This window comes from Etheostoma cragini, chromosome 23 (genome assembly GCF_013103735.1).
Source record: "Etheostoma cragini isolate CJK2018 chromosome 23, CSU_Ecrag_1.0, whole genome shotgun sequence".
Taxonomy (NCBI): Eukaryota; Metazoa; Chordata; class Actinopteri; order Perciformes; family Percidae; genus Etheostoma; species Etheostoma cragini.
In genome coordinates, this window is record NC_048429.1 from 7,744,900 (window position 1) to 7,766,792 (window position 21,893).

Genomic DNA, 21,893 nt, shown 5'->3' on the forward strand with positions numbered 1-21,893 from the left:
TACCAACAAGTTAAACAGATAAGCCTTTAGTCAAGAATTTTAACATTTTAATATTAAAACACATTGGAGCTATATTCTTTAACACGCTACTATATTTATCATAACTGAAAGACATGCTACTCAATCTGTGAATGAGCTATAATCATAATATATGTCAACACTTACTATACCTTCAGCCCGAACTTTGCAAGTGTCTGGCCTGGGAAAAGATCACATCACAGTGTATAGATTGAAGATAGCAACAAGCACGTGGTTTTGCAGTTGTCTGTTTGGTCGGGGGAATATTTTGATTTTTAAAAATTTCACAGGCCAAATTATAAGTTACTTTACATTTACTGGTTTATTGACTTCATCAATTTTCTAAGCTATGTGAAGCTATCCTTCCCTGTCTACTTTTCCTCCCTCATCGATTGCTGTGTGTGGGCTGTGTCAGGGTGAAGGAGCCGGGCTAGGCGATGCAGGGGTCTTGCGCCCAGCGGGGATTGGTGGCAGAATGGGCTTAATGTCGGATCCCGGACGTCTATCAGAGGAGGGAGACACGGCCACAGCTAGCTGGTCTGTGCCTGGAAAGTGGGCTTCAGGAGTTTGGCCTGATGCCAGGAGGTATAAAATGGGAATATTTTATTTGCAAGCAAAGATATGGAAACACATAAACAAATAGAACTTAATACAGCCAGCTATTTTATCATATAATCAGATGTTTTGGTGACTGACAGTAAAGGCTAAACTATGAACTGAATGACAAGTGAAAAAGAAAGATACATAATAATATATAATAACTTAGTATATACACTATAAAATATAAAAATATACTTTGCATAGTTTGGAAAAGTGTTAAAACCTAAAGCAATAATTAGTATTACACAAAGTATTTGTTAAACTGTTTTTTCCACTGGCCTCTAGCTGCTTTTTAAATCTCTCCTCTCTTTGGTATCTACATATAACAACACAGAAATACCCAACAATGATAAAAAAAAAAACTAAACAGTAATAACCTTTTAGCGCTTCCAAAGTGTGTCCCTGCACAGACATATCAAACGGCTCCACTGAACCAGACAAGCCCGTGGCTGAACTGGCGCGAGACTCATCCGAGTTGCTTATAAAAAGGTGAGGGAAAAAGAAACAGACAAGGAGAGAAAAGGAAGAAGGAAGTGCATGTAGTGAGAAAGGTGTGATGTGTGCAGTGAAACCAACATTAAGTTGTTAAAGGTACCACTGACAAGTGAGAAAAACACAAAAATATATAGTGAGACGCTTCTGCTAAAACAAACTTTAGCAGAATGTGCTTTTGGAAGTTTTACCATCATGCTTGGAACACCAAGAGGGGCTGGACTGGATATATCGCCAGTATGTTTGACCACATGCTACACTATCCATGTCCATGAGACATTCATTATGCGATGACAATTGGTACTCAATAAACAAACAGGTATAGATTTTTCTTAATGAATTTACGCAATAAGAATAGTCTTCGATGCAAGATGCATACACACGCAAGTGCACATGAACACAAACACACAAACCCAAATATGTGCAAAACAAATCCTATTACAGATATACAAAAGGATCTTCTGTTACTGTATGTGAGGAGAGACACACACAAGTAAAGACACGTCCCTATTAAGAGAGTTGCCAACAGGTACACAGATGTCTGGAATCCTCTATAGAAATACTGAAGGGCTGAGTAATGCTAACAGTACATACTGGGGGGCATGTTTTGCTCAGACTGCATTGACAGAGCTTGTAGATTTTAAACAAGTTTGGTGAAACTCGCCTTCTGAGAACATGAACCCAAAGGGGAACACAATCATTTTTAACAAACATACTGTGTTACATGGTCTGTATGTATCTCTATACTGGATTCTGGATATTTTCTAAAAAAAATAATGAAATAAATGTATGCTATTGTGTACAGTTGAGAAAAGCACATAACCACACATTCTATGTCAATATTTGATTACATTCACCTTTGTGCAGTACACCTTTATTAAGTGTAAGTGTAGACACAATGGGGAGAAAAAGCACCAGAAGATATAAACTCTTGAGTGACTGTATATACTGTATAGTATGTAAGCAAGCGTGTGGGCATGTGTGTTCAGATTTTCCCCCACATGGCTTATACCAGTAGAAAGAGCTCTATAAGAGTGAACATTTGTTGTAAAAACAGGCCTATAGGGAGTAACGGATGCTACCACAAAAGCAGTTCCCAGCGCCTAAATCTTCAGATTGATTTTATGAAACCACAAGACTTCCTCTGGCTTCTCTCACCTCATCTTAAATCAAAATGCTATTATTATAAGTTTAGAAACCATAAAGAGTCAAACTTTGATATAAATCTGTTATTCTCATAAAGAGACATCGGGCCTTATTTCTGACTTTTGTCTGGATTGGTAGAGTGTGAGCACTTGTAAATGTATATGCATATGTGTGTGTGTGCTTACCTGTTGTCCTCACTTAAATGAGTATTAGGCTTCTGCAGTGATGATGGGGCTGTTTGAGCAGAGCTGAGGTAATCAAAAAAGAGGTCAATAAGACTAAATTAAATACCTCTTCTTCCTAAGTATAGCGCATACAAAAAAGCAATTTCACAATCAGGTTTTTCCATTCAAAATTGGTGGAGTCATTACAGGTGGTGACAGCTATATTTTAGGACAACTGAGAGGAGAGTGCCACTCCAAAAGCCCATCGTTTTAACAAACACTCAGATTCAAATAATGTGGCCACCTGCCACTTCACCTCCAAGGTCAAAGAATAACCCAAAACAAACCATCAAAGCACAATAAGGACAAGTGCACATATTAAACCAATTTGGCCCAGCTGAAAGTGCCCACTTAAAATTAAGCATTGTTGTGAGGTGGAGTGCATGCTACTTATAATGAACCTTTTAAAGAGCTGGCTGTAGACCCCTGGACTCTTCCCCACTACTGCCTCTCTCACCAGCTGCTCACGCCTCCTGATGGAAGCTAGCTCCTGCAGAGGAGAAAGGCGGAAATAAAAGGAGTAGTTGAGAAGAAGTGGGAAGGTGAAAGGAAGGGAAGACAAATGGGAATTGCAGGTGAGAAACAGGAGTTTAAGTGGAGGGGGACCAGGAGTGATGATGTCTGGCAGCGAGGGATAGAAAATGAGCGTGCATAATGTCTGAAAAATTGAGGATTGTTTCCCATACATTTATGTTACATTTTGGATGTCTATTCACTTACAGTCTTTATTATCAGTCATTATCAATACATTTTTCATCAGACATCTTGCAACTCACAGCGGGGCTCTTCTGAGGGCTGAGCTCTTCATGGATCTTGGTAAAATAGTTTCTGTAGGAGGGATCTGAGGGGTCAAGAGCTGTGGCAGAGAGTGAGGCCAGTGTGCTGGATCCTGACCTCGGCAGGGGTGGTGAAGCTAGCTTCTCCTCTGGCTCGTTTCCTGGAAAGGATGAGACAGATGATTCAATACTGTGTAATACTGTATATGCGGCTACAGCATACATAAGTACATGACGCACATGACGAACATACTGTGTATACATGCATGCACATAAACAGCGAATACACTACATGTAAGCAGAGCATGAAAACATTTTCCTGTTTAGACATTTCCAAATCTTATTCCTGCCGAGTTGAAGGAGCGCTACAGCGATCTAGTATTGCACTTCCATAAAGTTGAGGGTGAGATTAAAAAAGGAAGGTAAAAAAAAATGCAGTGTAATTAATGCTTATATTTAAAAATTTTCCTTGCATGGGTAAAATTCCAAAAATGCAACTGATAGCCTATTTTCATCAGACCCTTTCTATGTGGTGAATGCCCAAGCTGAGATACTCAAGTGTTGCCATTTGAGTATTTCTTTCAGTCTTATAGTGAGTTGCAGTTGAACTGGAAAGTTGGAATTTTTGAGAAGAAGCTCACCAACCCTGAACTCACAATTGAACATGGCTGCTCTGAGCATCAACAGAAGAAAAACATGTAGGAATTCTTTACACTTTTTTTTTTTCCAATCAAAGATCCTTTATGATAAAGCATTTCAAGCAGCCCCAATGGACTAAAGGGGCGTGGCCTTGTTTGAACATGTAGTGAACGTCACATGGATGAATTAAAAGTCATATTTGAATAATTTGTTAATATGTTCTTTTGCTAACATTAGACATTTACACAAGTAAAATACATATTTAGCATCACAGAGTTTAGTTTTTTTAGGGTGTTCACGAACATTTGCCGACGTTAGCTTCTCTGTGTTGCCAGATCTCGTGAGAGTTTGGTCCTGAGACATGTTAGTGTCAGAATGTTCTGGAGATATGTGGCTTGTGAAGAATGGGTCCAATATTTACTTTGTTGACTACTACGGGGTAGTACTATGAAATATCCCACCTAGTCTGTGTTCATGTTCACTTCTCCTGTTGGAATGAATTCACACAGACCTGCCGCTTGTCTCCTAAGGAGGCATGGCCGTGGCGGAGCCGACGTGACACATATACAGGAAACTACTTTGAGTTGGGGCGTCTCGGTTCAAAACTGTCTCTGATTCCGTGTAAGCACTTCACTCTTATTAGGTTGGTTCACACAGTACTGTCCATATTCTCTCTGTGGACGTGTTGCTAGGGTGACCTGGCAAAATACCACATAATGAGTAGGCCCTGACGCTTTGAGTTTGCTAATGATGATCTTAACAAACAAACAAATACACACCAGTGGAGCTGTTGTCAAGGGATCCTCTGTGGTTGTTTTCTCCTTCTTCGTCTAGCAAAAGGTACTCCTTAACTACCTGCCTCAGTGTCTGATAGGCTTTATCCCAGTCATCTACACGCACGCACGCACGCACACACACACACACACACACACACACACACAATCTGGTTGTGAACAGAGCCAATGCATCTCCCATCAAACAGTAATGAATCAAAGATATGGGGATGATGACCTTAGTGTAATGAGGCGCGAGCTACCAGTGCATAAAAGTGATGAGGTTCTGCGCTCCCTGTATGTTCATCTCATTAAGAAACTAGCTAACATGTCTGAGTGCTTTCACGAGGGAATGATAAACACACAGCTATTCTGCGGCTATGTGCCCTTAATACATGTGGTAATTGGATTGAAAGTGTTGTATATGGATTTTAGTGCATTCGGGTAAATTTATCTAAAGCTATACCAATGACACTTAAGGCCATCCAGGCGCGCATATATATATATATATATATATATATATATATATATATATTTTGCAGCCCTACAATGACAAACTGCCAGATCACAGAGTGACCACAGAAAAGACAACACAATAACATAATATCTAAAAGTTAAAGTTAAGTAGAAAGAACATTTCTCCCCAGGGAATCAATTAAGTGTTCATGGTTTGATTTTCCGTTGTTGTTGAAAATGATTTGTAAATATTTATAATCACACTTTGTACTACAATTAAATATTAATTAACTAAATAGCAAAATGGATCTAATTAGCCATTTGAGGATATACAACTACCATTATTATTGTGTAAATAATACACACCAATCAAGTACAGCATCAAACAACATGAAAAAATACTTTCCATGTCACAATAAAAAATACTTGAATAAAAAATGCTTCCTTGCCGTACCACAGGGAATAACATTATCGAAGAATCCAAGTCGTTGCCTGTTGGTATTGGCGTAGAGCTCTATACGTGACTTTGCCATGTCGATCTGTGCTGGGGTATAGAGACCATGGCTTTTCAGGTGGTCCATGTACTTCTCCACCTGGATGGGGATGAGCAGGATGTATCGAGGCTCAAAGTAGGTGTTCTTCAGACTGAACACACCCTGCGAGGATAGACAAACAGTTTGCAGTTCTGTTCCCATGATGGTTTGATATTCTCTTTATTGTAACTTTGAATTGGAAATGTAAATGGACTGCATTTATATAGCACTTTTCTAGTCTACTTTGTCTACTCAAAGGGCTTTTACACAGTACAGGAACCATTAACACATATTCATACTCCAATGTGCAAGCATTGGGGGCAACTCTGGGTTTGGTGTTTGACTGCTTTGACTGCAGAGCCAGAGATCAAACCACCAACCTTCCAATTGGCAATGCTTTACCACTGAGCCACGGCCACCCCAATTTTATTGTTTGAACATATTGCCACATTTATTGCAAAAGTGATAATTGCACCTTTTAAAGGATCCTATGATGCCGGTAGATTCTAAATCTGTCTGATTTTTAACTTTCTGTTAATCTACTGGCTATATTGACTACACATGGTATTAGCCTGCTTGATGTACTCTCAGATAAGAAGGTTCCATACACACCTCTAGCTCCATATGCACACAGCAGGCTAGTCCTTCTCTGGCTACATCCTCTATGGCATCTCTGGTCAGACCATAGCTGTGACCCCCGTACTGCATGGTCTGGATAAACTTACCCTACAAGACAATTTTCAGTTATGGGGGGAAAGAATGCAAGGCCATTTTAGTGCACTACTTTATTGCCCCATTATTCATCACGGTTACCGTTATGAGCTTAATTTATCTCCTTAAGTGGACACACTATTTAACACATATTCACAACCAACGCATGTCCTGTCAAGTTTAACAACCTAAAGTCATTTGCCCACCTGTGAACTGAACTTTTGACCTGGTGACCAGGGCAAAAATACCTCTCTTTGCTACTTGTCAAACATGCCCCCTGACCTTTTGTCTGCCAGCTTTTTAGGGCAGTTGCATTTAAAGAGCATGGTCTATAACACTCAAATAAATCAGACAAGTAATTATTGTTCTTCAGTTTGTGGTAACAAAAGTGAATTCAGACATATTACTACTTGTTATGATTCCAAAGAAAACGTTACTTTGTGTAAATTATATCACAGTAATTTAGTAGCTATTAGAGCAAATGTAATCTTTGTGTATTTTTTTTTTTTAGGTATTTATTTGCATCTCTATTTTGACTGGTTGGTTCAATTTAAAATTGCAGCAATTAAAGAGCACAGACTTTTAAAAAGCAACGTTAAAACTGGCCTGTCAATTAAACGGCCACATGTGGAGCCAGAAGCAGGAAACTGTATGTCAACAAGAAACTGGTAATCTAACTTGGCTTTATTATGTAAAGTTTTAGCCTTATTAAAAAAGTGTCTAAATTCTGTCTTCTCTATACGGAGCCCCTAAGGGGACATGAGCAAAAAAAATGTAAAGTTTGGTTTTGTGTGCTTACGTGAAACTTTCACATGCGCACATGCAAGTTCCTATTGATGCCGTTTATTGATGTAGCCTAGCTAGGACATAATGGGGACAGTGACAGCTAGAGAATGAGTACAGTACAGGAGTCAGTTACACTACATTTTAATATAGGTCTTCATTATAAGGGCATTGCTGCTTTGCTGGCAAGTCGTCACCCTTATGTTGTTTTGATACGACTTTTAATGGATTTTAAAATCTTGTAATCTGTTCCGCCGCGAGGATACAGCTATTTGGATCGGGCAATTACTTTCATTTATGAACAGTTACAAATATCTGGCCAACTCACAAATATATAGGTGAATGTACACAAATTGCGAGGAGAATAGATTGTGGTAATCATTTGTTGTTTCGGTAGCATTAAACCACGTTAAGCGTTTAGAATGTCCCACTCTTATGACAAATTGAAGACTTTTGGCATCTATAAACTCATATTTAGCCACCATCCTTTCTAATCGGAGTTCTTTGCTGCAGTGCGGCTGACTGTGGCACTGGCACTGTTCATATTAGCGCAAAATGGGTTTCAAAGCGGCGCATATGAAAATAAATCTAAGGTTTATTTTCATGTGCTCACACGAAACGTTCATGTGCTCACGTGAAACTTTCATATGAACATGCAAAACATTTTGCTGATAATTTGCATAAGCTTCACTGTGTCTCCTCAAGATAATAATTTAAGCAGGAATTAAAGCACCCTCAAACATATTTCTATGTCCTGGGAGCTTTCAAACACTCCTTTACAAGTTTGATTCCTCTTAGACAAACTAGCACAACAGGTGCTCCTTGTGTTTACATCACAGTAAGGAGTATAATAAGTACCAACGACTACTGATTGAGTTTAATTTTAAAGGGCCACAATAAGTGGGTTCAAGAGGTCATGATTGCATAGTTACTGAGAAGCACATGTGAAGGGAAAAGGACTGAAGAAAGGTGAGAGCATGAAGAATAAGAAAGCAAGGACAGGACAGCGATAAACCAAGTAGCTGGCAACAGGAGAATGGAGGGTAAAGGAAAATAATGGACATATCAACTGCAGGACAGGATGGGGGAGGAGGGACATACTGTAAAGTTAACCTGATCTACTTCCTCTGTTGGAGGACACAAAGGAATCACACCAGCACCAAAGGGCTGACTGTGTAAATCATTACGTGATCCAGACCACTATCCATCATCCCCCACCACGCTTACATAACAGGCACTTTGACAAGAGGGACAAGATGGAAAACAAATGTGTCCAAGACATCAGACCTCAGCACCTACAGTATGTTTCTAACTGAAGTAAAAAAGTAGGTGAAATGAATAAGATCAAGTAGCTAGTTGATAAACAAAATACAAACTGATCATGTTAATAAAATCAGACCCTGGCCGTTGCTGACCCTTAAAGAAAACAGTGTATTTTATGGAATTTTGACCAGTGTCTGCATATTGATGGTATTATTGGCTCTCTGTGTCCTTGTCAGTTGTCTCGTAACAAACCCTGCAAATGTTGAAAAAGATGCTTTGACAAGTCATTCCTGAGAAAATTTAACTAATTGGCTAATAGTTAAATGTTTAGCACCTTATCAAAAAAGCTTGATTAAAATGTCAACCAGTTAAAGTAAAATCAATCAATTCTAATAAAAAATAAAATAAAAAAGTATGGCCAGTGAGTGAATTCAGTTTGAAACTTCCGGAGGAGGTGCATTCATTTAACTTGTGATGAATATTAATTTGTTTCATGATTTAAGACACTGACTGCACATGATTAATGTGAGTATTGAAATACTTTGAAATGTCAAAGGCTGTAATGTACAAAAAAACGCACCATTTTAATCATGCTCTGAAAATCTTCCTCATTGATGAAATGGTAATCAATTCCATGCACCTCTCTGGAGTAGGGCCCCCTAGTGGTGTGAGAGATTCTGTGAACACACACACACACACACACACACACACACACACACACACACACACACACACACACACACACACACACACACACACACACACACACACACACAGTATATGAACAATCTTAGACCTGCAACCATCAAAGGAGACCAGTAGGAGGGCTACTTCAGAATATCTGACCTATTCTTTAATACTTATTCAGGAGCAAATGCTTCATTTTTTCCTGTTGGTAATATGTATTTACACATGTATTTATATTAATAACAAAGGGTTGCTAAAACTAAGTGAGTCCCACTGAGAATAACCACCCCAATTTGCAGATCCGTGCAGCTTTTAGGTCATTTCTTTAGTTCACTGAACTCCACCATGTGGTTAATTTCATGAGCAGCTGTTTGACTTCCACGGCAGTAAGTACAATGTACAAAAGAGAAATAGATCAAAAAAATTGTTTTACTTGTCACACTACTGTTACCAACAGTATATTGAGATCAGATTTTTTTTTGAAAGCTTTACTGTAACCATTAACAAAACTTGTTTTGCATATTAAACAGTTAGACAGTTCATTTTTCCAAACTTGTTTTAATCTACTGAATTTGGTTATTTATTTAAGTGACAACGCAAGTAGTGTTAGCTGACACTATCTCTGAATAATGACTCTGCATGCGACCATCACATGTGGGTATGTGTACAGAAGGTTTAAGACTGACCCGTACGCAAAGTAGTCGCTCAACTCCTGACACAGCCTGTGAGCCAGCTCCCGCTTCCCACAGCCTGGTGGACCGGTCAGAACCAGCATGGGATATGGAGAGTCTGCATTGGGCATAGTACTGCTTGGAAACACAGATACATACACAGACAGACAGACAGACAGACGGACACACATAAACATATACATATACACACACACAGGTTTCTGATAAACTTTACAATTACGTTCTCTCTGAGATGAGCAAGAGTTAAGCATATTAATCCATAAAGCCATAGCACAGACTTCTCCAGTCATGAAAGCCACTCCTGCAGTCAATACAAACACGAGCCTTGTAGGCAATATGGATGTGCTCTTTCTAGGAAGCACAGAGGAGAATAGTAAATTGGCTGTAGCTGCAGCATTTTATTTGCTGATGATGGATGTTTAAAAAAAAAGTGCAGATGCATGAACTAATTTTTTCTTTTAGAGAGTAGATAATGTGAGCAATAGAGAAGCAGCGCAGATAAAATGCTGCAAAGGTTTAAAAGCAACTTTTGTTATTAAGTAGTTATTAATCAACGCATTTGATTGTAAACCTTTACATAGTCCACATTTTGTATTGTCCCTTTTCCTACATCAGAATTAATAGTTACGATTATTTTAACTCAATCCGTTGGGTGTTTGATTTTAAGCTTTAAATTTAAGAACAAGGCAGAGGATATTTTAGAGGTTAGGATCATAAAGAGTACCGTACATTTGTACCAACCTCTCATAGAGCACCTGAGGCTGCATCAGCTGATATACCAGGTGGGTCATATGATCCCTGGCAGCCAACACATCCAAAGGAGGGTCATACTTGTTTACTGATGCCACCTGGGATTTAAGGTGAGTAATCAAGTGTAATATAAGCAATTTTGCATCAATGGAAAATATAACAGTTGAATTCTGTTGGTGGCATTAATTCTAGCTTTGTAAAAAAGGGATCTGGCGTGTTGAGCCACAGTGTTTGTGGTGTTAAATTGCAACAGTTCCTCTGGTCATGAAACTATTTATTACGTTCATTCATACCTTTTCTTCTGCAGTAACTTCAGCTTGGTCCAGCACAGTCAGATGTTGCAGGAGGAAAATAACTGCGAGTCTGTAATCAGGTTGCTCCTAACAATTACATTCACATTGCATAAAGTATGTTACAAAAATGTATGATGAATCTATACATAAAGCACAGCCTTTCATCAACTTTCAAAAGCTATATACAGATGGAAGTCCTCATAGAGCTTTGACTGCTTACAGGCTGGGTACAGAACACATGAGGACTAGATGCATTAAGATGGACATCTGTCATACACAGTATATCACCACAAAAAAAAAAAAAAATTCTCATAATGAAACTATGTGGTCAATGAATGGTTGGGTTACCTGTATGGAGTTTCCCAGCAGGTTGAGGTCCCTCAACAGGAACAGATCATGAATGTGTTTGCACTCCTGTACTTCACTGATCTGAAACAAAATTACAAATTACTCCATTTAACGGTTTGTAGTTCTAAATTTAGAAACTTGTTGAGCATTAAGGTTCATTTTCTTAGTCTATGACAATTTTTTCAAACTATAATTTTGTTCCTTTATTAAAGTGTACTCATATTGGAGTCCCGTCGATATTTGGTCGACATTTCCAAATCTGTTAAACCTCTGTGCTTCGGCTAGTTTTACTTGTATGTGTGATGGTACAGTGCATTCCTATTATCAGTAAATTTGTTGAATGTTTTGAATGTTGAACTCTCCTTCATAAGCTTAATTGCATGTAAGATTTAGGCTGTCATTTGTGCTGTTTAGCAATTCTTCTGAAGTTTTGCTCAGATCAATACCAGGTTTTTCTCCAGATTTATGGAGCCCAGTTGGCGGAGATTCTGGAGGCCAGAAAGACTGGCTATGTGGTTCAGAGACAAGTCGAGAACCTGCAGACTCTTCAGATTCTCCAACCCTTCAATCCTTTTCAGCTGGTTCCCCCTCTAGTCACAGACAGGAAAAAAGACCCATTTAAAGAGGTAAGTAGATGATATTCATGAATATGTATGCATACATAAGTGACTTCAAGCAATGATTCCCACTTATAAATATTAAGGACATGCCATGGTCACTCTGCATGATGTCTGAACCTTCTTTGCCCTTAGTACTGAGTTGAGTGGCAGGCCTGCCTCTCTCTGCTAAACCCTGACAGGTGAGGACTGACAGCCAAACAGCTGGCGAGGTGCTAGCGCAGCACGCTAACCAAGTAAAGAACCAGATCTGGACACTCCTCCCTCATCAGGGTCCCCAGCCTGCTTCTTACTTCATTTGACTGACTGGAGCTGTTATCTAGGTGTCTGGCCACACCGTGTCCTGCTCTTGCCAAGCATGTTGCCTGGCAGAGGGCTGCTGTCAGTGGGGGTGGGTGACCGCACTGGTCTCTTGAAGCTCTAGGTCGGTGCTGTGATGGGCTGGGAAACAGGCCGGCTGACAGGGCTGTGCTCTTTAGGGAGCCGGCATGTGAGGAAGTGGGGTCAGGGATGGGATTAGATGGATGCTGGATGAACAAGGTATGAGTGAGTGTGTGTGCTGAACTTGGTCCAGGCTCACTCAAACACCAGCAGCTGGTCCCAAAGCAAAGCTCCAGACAGGGGCAGACACCGCCATAACAATGGCTGCTGACAATGAGGAAACACTGATAAAGGACAGAACATGCATTTGTACACACGTACACTCACGTGCACACACACACACAGAGAGAAAGAGAGAGAGAAAGAGAAAGAGAGAGAGAGAGAGAGAGAGAGAGAGAGAGATAGAGAGAGAGAGAGAGCGCGAGAGAGAGAGAGAGAAGGCCTGCTGTTGGACCATATGGTGATTCTCGTACAGGGAGCCAAGGTTTTGCTGAATGTAAAAATGAAGCCAAAAACAGATACATAAAGAGAGGGAGACAATAGAGAGCAAACATAAATAGGTAAAAATGTAGCATACATGAGGCAAAATACTGCAAAATACTGTGTGTGTGTGTGTGTGTGTGTGTGTGTGTGTGTGTGTGTGTTTGTGTGTGTGTGTTTGTGTGTGTGTGTGTACTAGACAACACATGGAGGGAAACAACCTCCTGCAAAGCCATACATCTTAGTGTTTGGAAAAGAAAGACACATTTTTAGATTTCTGTTTACAATTCATGCTTGTGAGTAAGTGCATGAATGTGCTGTGTGCATGAATGTTTGTGTGTGAATGTGCACTCTGCTCATATTTTTGACTGTAATAGAGTAGGACCCACAAGGCAAAGGTGTGTGAGAAGCACAGGACTGTCCAGGCCGCTGATCCTAGAGAGCCTGTTGTGTGCCAGGCTGAGATGGGTGAGCTTGCAACATTGCTCAAGGCCACTGATCTCACTGAGACAGTTGTCTGAGTATGGGAATGTTAAGAATAATACAAAAGGGAAAAATGCTGCTAAACATGTGCGTTTCTTAAGTATATTTTCATAGAAATTATCATATATACAGTGGGTAGAGAAAAAAGCTTTAGGGGTTTTGAAAAAAATAATAGAGTGTGCAACTAAAAGAGAAAGAGGCAAAGCCAGACACAGGAAGTGTGTATGTGCAAGTTGCACATGGATAAATGTAAATGTCTTTTAGTAAGGATACAACCCAGATCCAAATGACTAAGAGATGAAAAGGCTGACAAATCCTTCATTTTTGTTATACAGTTGTGGGAGAAATTGACCTCCTGCAAAAAAAAAGCAAAAAGCATAAAAGTCTTCAGTATTTCTCACTAAAGAAATTCTCTGACTGAATCCATGGAGAATGGGAATGAATTTTTTCATCTACTAAAGTTCACTGTCATTCAAGGGCAGTTAATGCCTTGTAAGCATATTCAAAGAAACTACAGATGGGCTATACAAATCCAGGCCTATCTTAAGGGAATAGCATAAGAAAGTGAAGCCTTATCCTGTCAGCTCAAGGTCCTGCGTTACTTTTAGGTTCTTGGGTGGCTGGAACCCAAAGAAGCTGGAGATGTCATTGTGAGAAGCATCCAGGATGACGAGGTAGGGCATGTGGCTCACGCAGGATAAATCTAGCAGGTGAGTAATGTTACAGTAATTGATCAAAGGATGAAGACCACAACACAGTAAAATATTCAAATCATGTCTTAATTAGAATACTTTAAAAAAAGTCTGTAATAGGTATAAGGTTGCGTAATTAATATGAGAATAACAAAAAGTCACCTTTAATTTTGTTGTGCGGCAGTTCCAGCTTTTGAAGATGGACATAATTGCATAAAACAGAGATGTCACTGAGATCATGACTCTAAAAAGAAGAGAAAAATACAAACTTAGTTAAACTCAATTGGCCTCAAAATGACAGTTTCTTTTCTTCGGTTGCTAACATGCATTGGTCAACACTGAAGTCAAAACTCTTCACACATTAAGCAAAACAGTAGTCTATGTGGACCAAACTGTGAATATTTTTTAATTGCTTTTACACAAAATGCAATCAATGACTACACTTGACTAAAAAGACATATAATGTAATATACAAAATTGCTGTATGTGGAGGTGAGTGTCTTACAGGCAAGGAAAGCTGGTGGTACAAATGTTGCAGCCCAGTGCCAACACGTCCAAGGTTGGACATACAGCTGGAGACAACCTCAGCAGTTAAAACACCATCCTTCTGTAAACAGAAAAACATTGAAATTTAGTATTATAAAAATAGAAAGCCGAATTGACAGCAGTGAACTATGAGCATCCTTATAATAATAATAATGCAGTTATAAAATTTGAAGACAACATTGACTGAGACCACTAAGAACATCACCTAGTGCTCACAGCTTCCGCCACTAAAAGCAGACATGAATATGTATATTTATGCAATAACGTTACACACACTTAGGAAGGATGCACACTAATCTAAATGCTGTTAATGTCGCTATCACAAGTTTCAAATAATGAACCATTTGACCTTGCTGTGTTGTTTTACTTCCCCAGACCTCTTGTGCAAGGTTAGCTGTTTTACCTGAAGAGAACAAATATAGTTTTATTGAAACTGCTCCATTAAGCCAACCTGACTTGTTTCGTCAACAACAATTGTACATTGGTAATGACGCATTATAGTTTAACGTTTTATCATTTAAAAAAATCACAAAGTTAATTTCAAAGTAGTTAGAACTGTACATTTAGCTATAGCGCATTACGTTTGAACAGCTAGCTCAACTCAATCAAGTAACGTTGTGCTACTCTTACCTCCATGTCTTTGTTTTCTTCTAACGTTAGCTCACCGCAGTCGGAAGCCTCTGCAAAAGGAACGTCATTGAGGGACCCTGGGGAAAAGTAGGTAGGCGAGGCTGAGGAAAATTGTTGACTCGTTGTTTCCTTCATTATTCCATAATGAAAACTCGGCGACGAAGGACTGAAGACTAAATTTCCTTGTTCCAGCTAACTAGCTAGTGAGTTAGCAGGTTTTTCACTAGAAGCGCACACAGTCTCGTCGCTAGGCAACGTTTCAATTAAGAGACAAATAGAGTTGCGGGTCATGTAGCTGGTGGCTCTCAAAAGTGACAGTGGCCCTGTGTAAGCACAGCATAGACTGTTAATATTAATATACAGTTTATGGAGCACAGGCATCTGTGAGAGTTGTAAACTGCCATTAAAGGAATTCAAATATTCAAAGATAACACATTGAGAGCCCAAATTACTTAATTTACTTGACACGCATTCCCAAAAGGAACAAGCAGGTGCGTCCAGTGTAATGACTCAAGTTTACTAAAGCCTGACTAAAACCAAAATTCTTTTTTTTAACTTTGTGATATTGACCAATTTATCATTATTTCTATATTCAACAACTTGAGGCGTTTTAACATATTCATTTTACAACGGAAGTAAAATGAGAAACGTGCTTCTCGGTTTAAAACAAACAAAAAAAAAGGTAAAAAATAAACTACTACAAATTATGCGTGCCAAGAGATAAAAATGTGCCTAAAGCAACAACAGAAGCCTTCAGGTTGTATATTGTCGGTTTATTTTTCTGATTCCAATAAGCTGCACTTCAAGCTTTCAACCATGTCAGACAACACATCACGGCCGTCAGGTAAAATACATCCTCTAGTGTTGGTTTTGGATCCGTCTCGCTCATATGACATAAGGTGGTGCATCAAACAGTGATGACTGTGCTGTCATGTGTGAAAGAGGTGTTATTGTGTGCATGAACTCTTGCCAGCTGTATCTTCCCCCAAAAGGAAAATATGACTGTCATGCAATCACACAAGGAAAACAATGTACAAAATACACAGAACAAGGTTGGAATTTTTATTTTTTCAGTGTATGTGTGTATGCATTAACAAAGGTGTGCTTAATTTAGACTAGACAAACATGTCCGAGCATTTATGACACTTAACAAGAGGAGCGTTTAAACACACTGTGATGTTTTGATTTCAAGTCATGATTACTTGAAAAATAGAAATTACTCTACTCAAAGAATGGGCAAAATAAAGACCCAATGCAAAGAAAAATAGACCTCCAAGTAAAAAAACTAACCTCAATTATGTGTTAGATATTTCATTCCTGAATAAAAAAAAATGGACAGCAGGAGTGGTTGGCACTTACGTATATAGATTATGCCCAATACATACGGTAAGCATTCTGAACATTTAGGGGTTATGTGTGTGCAGTGGGATAATAGTATAATAGTGTGTGGGACATGACACAGTTAACATTGTATTAAAGTTTCCCATGTATAACATAACAAAAGTAACTCTGAAGTGCTGTACAGCTGAATGAGCAGATTTTAGATTTTACACCAAGTGAACGTTTCAGAGGGGTAGGCGAACCCCTCAGCAGCTCCGTGGTTGTTTTCCCATCGATCCCAGCCTATGTGTCATTATGATGGATTGCTCCATGGGCTTCAGGGAGACCAGCGCCGAGCCTGCTGTATTGACAAGGCTCCCATTCCCCTCTCCTGCTCTCGTTAAGTACTTCTCTCCAAAGTTAATGAACTAAAAACAGGGAGGGTTGCAGGGAGGGGAATGATTTGTGATCGTCTCTTGAGTTTATACGTTTAGTTCAATTTAAAAGACTTGCACACATGTAGTGGGGACAACAAGATTTAGAATTGCATCGTTTTGGTTAATAGAGCTAGTAGGACTGACAAAATGCATTCTCACACACATGCCATGACAAAAAAAGTAATTCCACTGTGGTGGGCTGGACTTGAAATATAACATCTGAAATAAAATCCTGTTTTATGAAAGGATGAAACTGAAATCAGCAAAAATATCTTCATTACTGAGTCTCTGTTGTCTAATTTGTAAAAAAAAAAAAAAAAAAAAAAATGTTAATCAGCTCCCAACTTTCCACACTAGTTTACTGCACAAACTATAAGAAAAAAACCAACACAGATAAACAGATTTTAACAGCCATAGATATGATACAATTCTCAGTTAGGGAAATCTATGGGGAACAACCCAAACTGACAGCAGCCTCATTCAGACAGTCTAATCTCGCATCTGTTATTGCAGAAAGAATCAGTGGGCCCATGGGGCTGCCATGAGACGAGAGATAGGGTAATTTAGAGCAGCAGTTTAGATCTAATAGGAAAATGAGATGAGATGGGGCCTAAGTTCAGTTGAGTGTCCAAGACAATCGCCTGTTATTGTTATTGCAGGAGCTGGAGTCGGAGGGGACTGTTGGAGTTGGAGCACTAGTGCTGCATTTGTTGTGTCTTTTAAAAAGTGTAAATTGACAATACAGGTTACCTTCTGCCACCTCACTTCCCACATATTCCACATATTATATATCTACAGTATGTAATCTACATGCCCAGAGTTGGAAAGTACATCTGTGCCAACCCTCGACTACAATGCGTTTCATCACAAAAATGGAGCAGACACACTTTCCATCAACATATTTCACACACTTTATGATCTAGTTTTAGATCAAGCATCTATTTCTGTGTTATCTAACCCAATTCCTAAATATCCCCTGTGCTGCAACTTTTTGCTATATCACTCCTTACTCTCTCACACATGACCCAATTATCTGCTGCACGTGATCCTGCTTGACAGATCTGAAGGAGCTGAAACTAAAAATATGTGCGACAGAGATTTCTTGATTGGTCATCACCCCCCCTCTGGACCATGTCCTGTTTAATCATTACACTGTGGTGATCTTCTTGTCCTTGGTTGCCTGTTTGATGGCCGCCTGCTCACAGATGATCTCCTTCAGCCTCTGAAGCCGGATGTTTTGGGTGCTCAGGTCCCCTACACCTGTCTGGCTGCGATGGAGTAAGGACAGGGCATTGATGTACTCCAGCTCTGTGTAGCGAACACCCTGGTCCACCACCAGATTCAGCAGCTCATCTGCAGTGTTGTACAGCATCTCATAGTACTGCCTGAATGGAGAGATATGATGATACAGAGAGAAAAATGTGAAAAAATGTCACAATGATATGGCTAAAGAAAATAAGTAGAGGAAAAAAATAGAAAATAATTTTGAAGCAGTGGAGAGAAAGAAAAAAAGCATAAAAAACAACAAGGAAAAACACAAAAGCCATCCTAACTGCAGTTGCTGTTAAGCAAAATTTTCTAAAAAAAGGACTAAGAGAAACTAACCCTGCCACCAATGGGAGCTAAAGGTAGAACAAACTACAGTGACCTGAGCTTTAATGAAACACTGTTGACAGAGCCAAAAGAAGAAGAGAGGTTTGTAGAATGAATAGGTCTTTAACCATGACCTGAAGCCTCAATTGGCTATTTGAAAAAAAGACAGTGAAGAATGTACTGAAAACAAAAGAGCAGAACGGGAGAGTTCACTTCCAACTGCTGACTAAAACATCAGACATAAAGGTCAAATACGCCAGACAGAAGTGAGGAGAGACTGTGTGTGTATTGTTTTTGTTTTTATATATACGGTGGGTATATTTTTTTATTTATTGAATATCTAGAGGTGGACCTTCTGTGTACTGCGCAAAGGATAAAATACTCATTCAGCAATAGACAATATTTAGCCATTAATATGGACTCTCATAAACACAATTTAGACAACCCTGTGCAGAAAGCACTGCTTGCCCAAACACTGGAGGTAAAGTAATGTGCAGGAGAGTGTTGGGATGCAGGACAGACAATTATTCTTTGCTCGGGGGCCAAACAGGTCAGATACCTTGGGGAGAGAAAAAGAGAGAGAGAGAGAGAGTGAGAGTGTGTGTGTGTGCATTAGGAATTGTGTCGGCCAGACAACTACGCCCGCACACACAACAAGATGCAGGTACACCCTAGAATAGATTTCACCACTTTCTGCCCCTGGCTATGAGACAAATCTCATTCTCTAAACACTAAATGTTACACTTCCATAAAGAAGTAGATACAGTTAAGGCAAGAGGACAAGAGGTGAGCTCCATACACACAGGTTTATATGACACGTATGTTTAAAATAAGAAAAATCATTTGCTGATTTAGTTTAAATAAGCTCACCTCAAGGTCCATTTAGCAGCTCGTCTGGACCTGAGCACCTATTGGTTTCCATTAATTTCTGTACAATATAATAAGGTGACTCTTGAGCTGTGTCGTGTTTTTCGTCAATATTACATTGTTGTTACGTGGGAATTCACTCAGTGAATTAAACTCATATAAATGGATGGAGGTAGTAAGAAAGATAGTAAGAAAAATAATCTAATTTTTAAAACACACGTGCATTGTTCGCAAAATTGTAAGCCATGACCTAAAATAAATTGGATTTAAAGTAAACTTGCGTAAAAACGTGTTAAACCACTGGTATGATATTTCTTCCTCTTTTCACCTTTGTGCAAGATTGAAGTTGTTGTGTTGTGCAGTGTGCTAAACACTGCCTGGAAGTATTTTTCACACTTAAAATGTGTTTTTTTCTTGTGTTTTACACAGGTAACCACAATCATTGCTTGTCGTGCTATGACTGCTGCAAAAACCTGGGTGATCTAGACTCACTACTGTGCCCGAACGCATCCTATGTAGACACAGACGGACGATTAAAGCTGCTGCTGCTCTGCTAACATGCTGCTAACGCTAATTCTGTGTAGACCTGGTGTTAAAGATCCCCATGTAGTAAGAGTAACAATACATACATTTCATTGAGCTTGTGTCTCTGAGTGACACTGAATATACTGAATGTAGCATTAACTGGCCACCTTGGCCAAAGGCAGCAGTAGCCAGTCACTCAACAGCATTGCCTTCAAATCAGGGGAATGGATTTCAAATTCCAGTGGGAATAGATTCAAATTGTTAGTCCTTTCTAATATGGTGCAGTGAAAAGACCCTTCGGTAAGAAAAGATATTTTTATCTCATTGGTTTAGCTCCATAACCCATCCAAGATCCATTCCCTTCTTGTGATGATCATTTGCGATGCTAACGAGACCTTAATGAGCACTCGGGGAGCTTCTGTTCCAAGGTATTTTATGTGCTGTCATTTTGGAGATTCAACAGTAGAAAAAATCTGGAAGAAGTAATGGAGGGGTACAATGAATAAGATGGAAATTGATATATAAAAAAAAAATAGGGAAAAAGAGTGATGACTGAAGAGATGAGTGAGGAAAAGTGGTGCATAATATCTTGTTTTTGGCCTTCCCCTGACAAGTAATGCCCTTGGTCATCAAAGCATTTGCATTCTGTCTTATTCTCCATGCTGCTCTCAATTTCTCTCCAAGGTCTTGTTCATTTTTCCATCCTTGAGCTCATTTCATGAATACGCTTGTCAATATTGATGAGGGTCACACTGTTTACTCCTCAACCGTGGGCAGGAAGAAAGGCAAAGGAGCGGGGAAAAAGATGGGTCCCACATGTGGTTGGATCTCATAATGAAGTGCAGCGTATTTGTGTAAATGTCTAAATGTCTGTGCTGTTGAATGTGCCCCTGGTTTGTATCTGTTTGCAAATGCACAGTATGGGTTTAAGTGTTGGCACATTTAACTCAAAAACACCAGCTCAAAACATTATTACTTCATTCCTAGACCCAGCCGTTCACTGCATGCCTGAGACAAATCGTCTCGTTATATGATTCAATGGGAGAAACACATTCTGTATAAATGGAAAGAAAACATTTCTTTTGTTGAGGGAAAACGCAATAAACAGAACGCTACCCTCATTCAAATATCCATCCTCGGCTCTCAATGGGAAGCAGCTCAGCAGAAGATAGAAACTGTTGAATCTGAACAGAGCAATAAACAGGAGTTAAACTGCACCTGGCTACCAGAGACAGATTCACTTTAATTTTCTAAAAAGGCATAATTATTGCAAACTTCTGTGCAGCCCATGTGTGTGTTAAGTATTTGTGTATACAGTTAGATTTGTTGTTTTTAGTTCTAAAGATATTTGCTATGGTACGTGGGTCCAAAGACATGAAGCTACGCAAGTTTGTAGGCTCAGCTTCCCGTTTCAATTAGGAAAAACCCTCTGGTAAGATGAGTAAGTTACGCACACAGTGGGAAATAAACAAAAAACATCATATGCTGAAAACTGAAAGAAATAACTGTGACCATAATGGACGACACAAAATTCAGTTTGGACTCTTTTCTTTTGTCAAAAAAGCTATTTTTCTAATAAAATATTAAAAGCTGTAAAGCTTAGGAATGTATCTGTTGATGCAGCAGCCAAGTATAAGTAAAAAACAAGCAAGTAAAATTCTTGGCAGTGATGCAATTAGGAAAAATCCCACTCAGGATTTGTTAAAAGCTGATCTACTGATACTGATTTATAACTGATGATAGGGTATTGAGCCCACTGTGCAGTTTGTTGTCTGTTCTGTAGCATCTAATATCAAAACAGAAAAGCTGCATCCACAGGAAGCTGGTGTGCTAGACTGTCAACTAGTTGTTAGTGTGTTTGTGTGTGAAAGTTGTGGGGACAGCTGGCAATCTGGCCTCTGTTCAGTATGAAGGGGAGGGGGCCTGGTTCAGATAGAGAAAGTGTAAAGTGTGTAACTGTGTGTGTGTATCTTTACTGATGTATGTTAGTGTGTGCTGAACACACTTTCAAACAGTTCATTACCCAAGCTGTTGGAAAGCCATTTGCCAAACAGGGCTGTTAATAAGATTAAAATCTCTCAGCACCCCACCATCAAGAAAGAACCCCCAGTGACACACACACACACACACACACACAC

General features: G+C 39.4%; 2 protein-coding genes across 6 annotated transcripts in view; both read right to left on the reverse strand.

Moving 5' to 3' along the window:
• Positions 1 to 299: 299 nt before the first annotated feature.
• Positions 300 to 15,272, reverse strand: lrguk (leucine-rich repeats and guanylate kinase domain containing). 5 transcript variants are annotated; one of them, XM_034863450.1, is made up of 21 exons: positions 15,014 to 15,272; positions 14,733 to 14,786; positions 14,343 to 14,444; positions 14,000 to 14,081; positions 13,748 to 13,848; positions 13,419 to 13,500; positions 13,052 to 13,179; positions 11,631 to 11,774; positions 11,185 to 11,265; positions 10,837 to 10,923; positions 10,535 to 10,641; positions 9,794 to 9,907; positions 8,995 to 9,091; positions 6,270 to 6,383; positions 5,579 to 5,780; positions 4,675 to 4,785; positions 3,257 to 3,417; positions 2,882 to 2,970; positions 2,442 to 2,504; positions 996 to 1,096; positions 300 to 590 (listed from the first exon to the last, which is right to left on the reverse strand). In XM_034863450.1, the coding sequence occupies exons 1-21, from the start codon at positions 15,146 to 15,148 to the stop codon at positions 430 to 432; spliced, it is 2,316 nt and encodes a 771-aa protein (XP_034719341.1). In that variant the 5' UTR covers positions 15,149 to 15,272; the 3' UTR covers positions 300 to 429. The 5 variants fall into 5 exon arrangements, with proteins under 5 accessions (XP_034719341.1, XP_034719339.1, XP_034719340.1 ...); XM_034863448.1 differs by having other exon boundaries at positions 9,788 to 9,907; XM_034863449.1 differs by having other exon boundaries at positions 9,794 to 9,910.
• A 789-nt stretch (positions 15,273 to 16,061) lies between these two features.
• exoc4 (exocyst complex component 4) overlaps positions 16,062 to 21,893 on the reverse strand; it is a 115,106-nt gene continuing 109,274 nt past the window's right edge. The window contains exon 20 of the mRNA XM_034863444.1: positions 16,062 to 18,155. Coding sequence (XP_034719335.1) covers positions 17,918 to 18,155 — 238 coding nt within the window. The 3' untranslated portion in view covers positions 16,062 to 17,917. The remainder of the gene's footprint in view (positions 18,156 to 21,893) is intronic.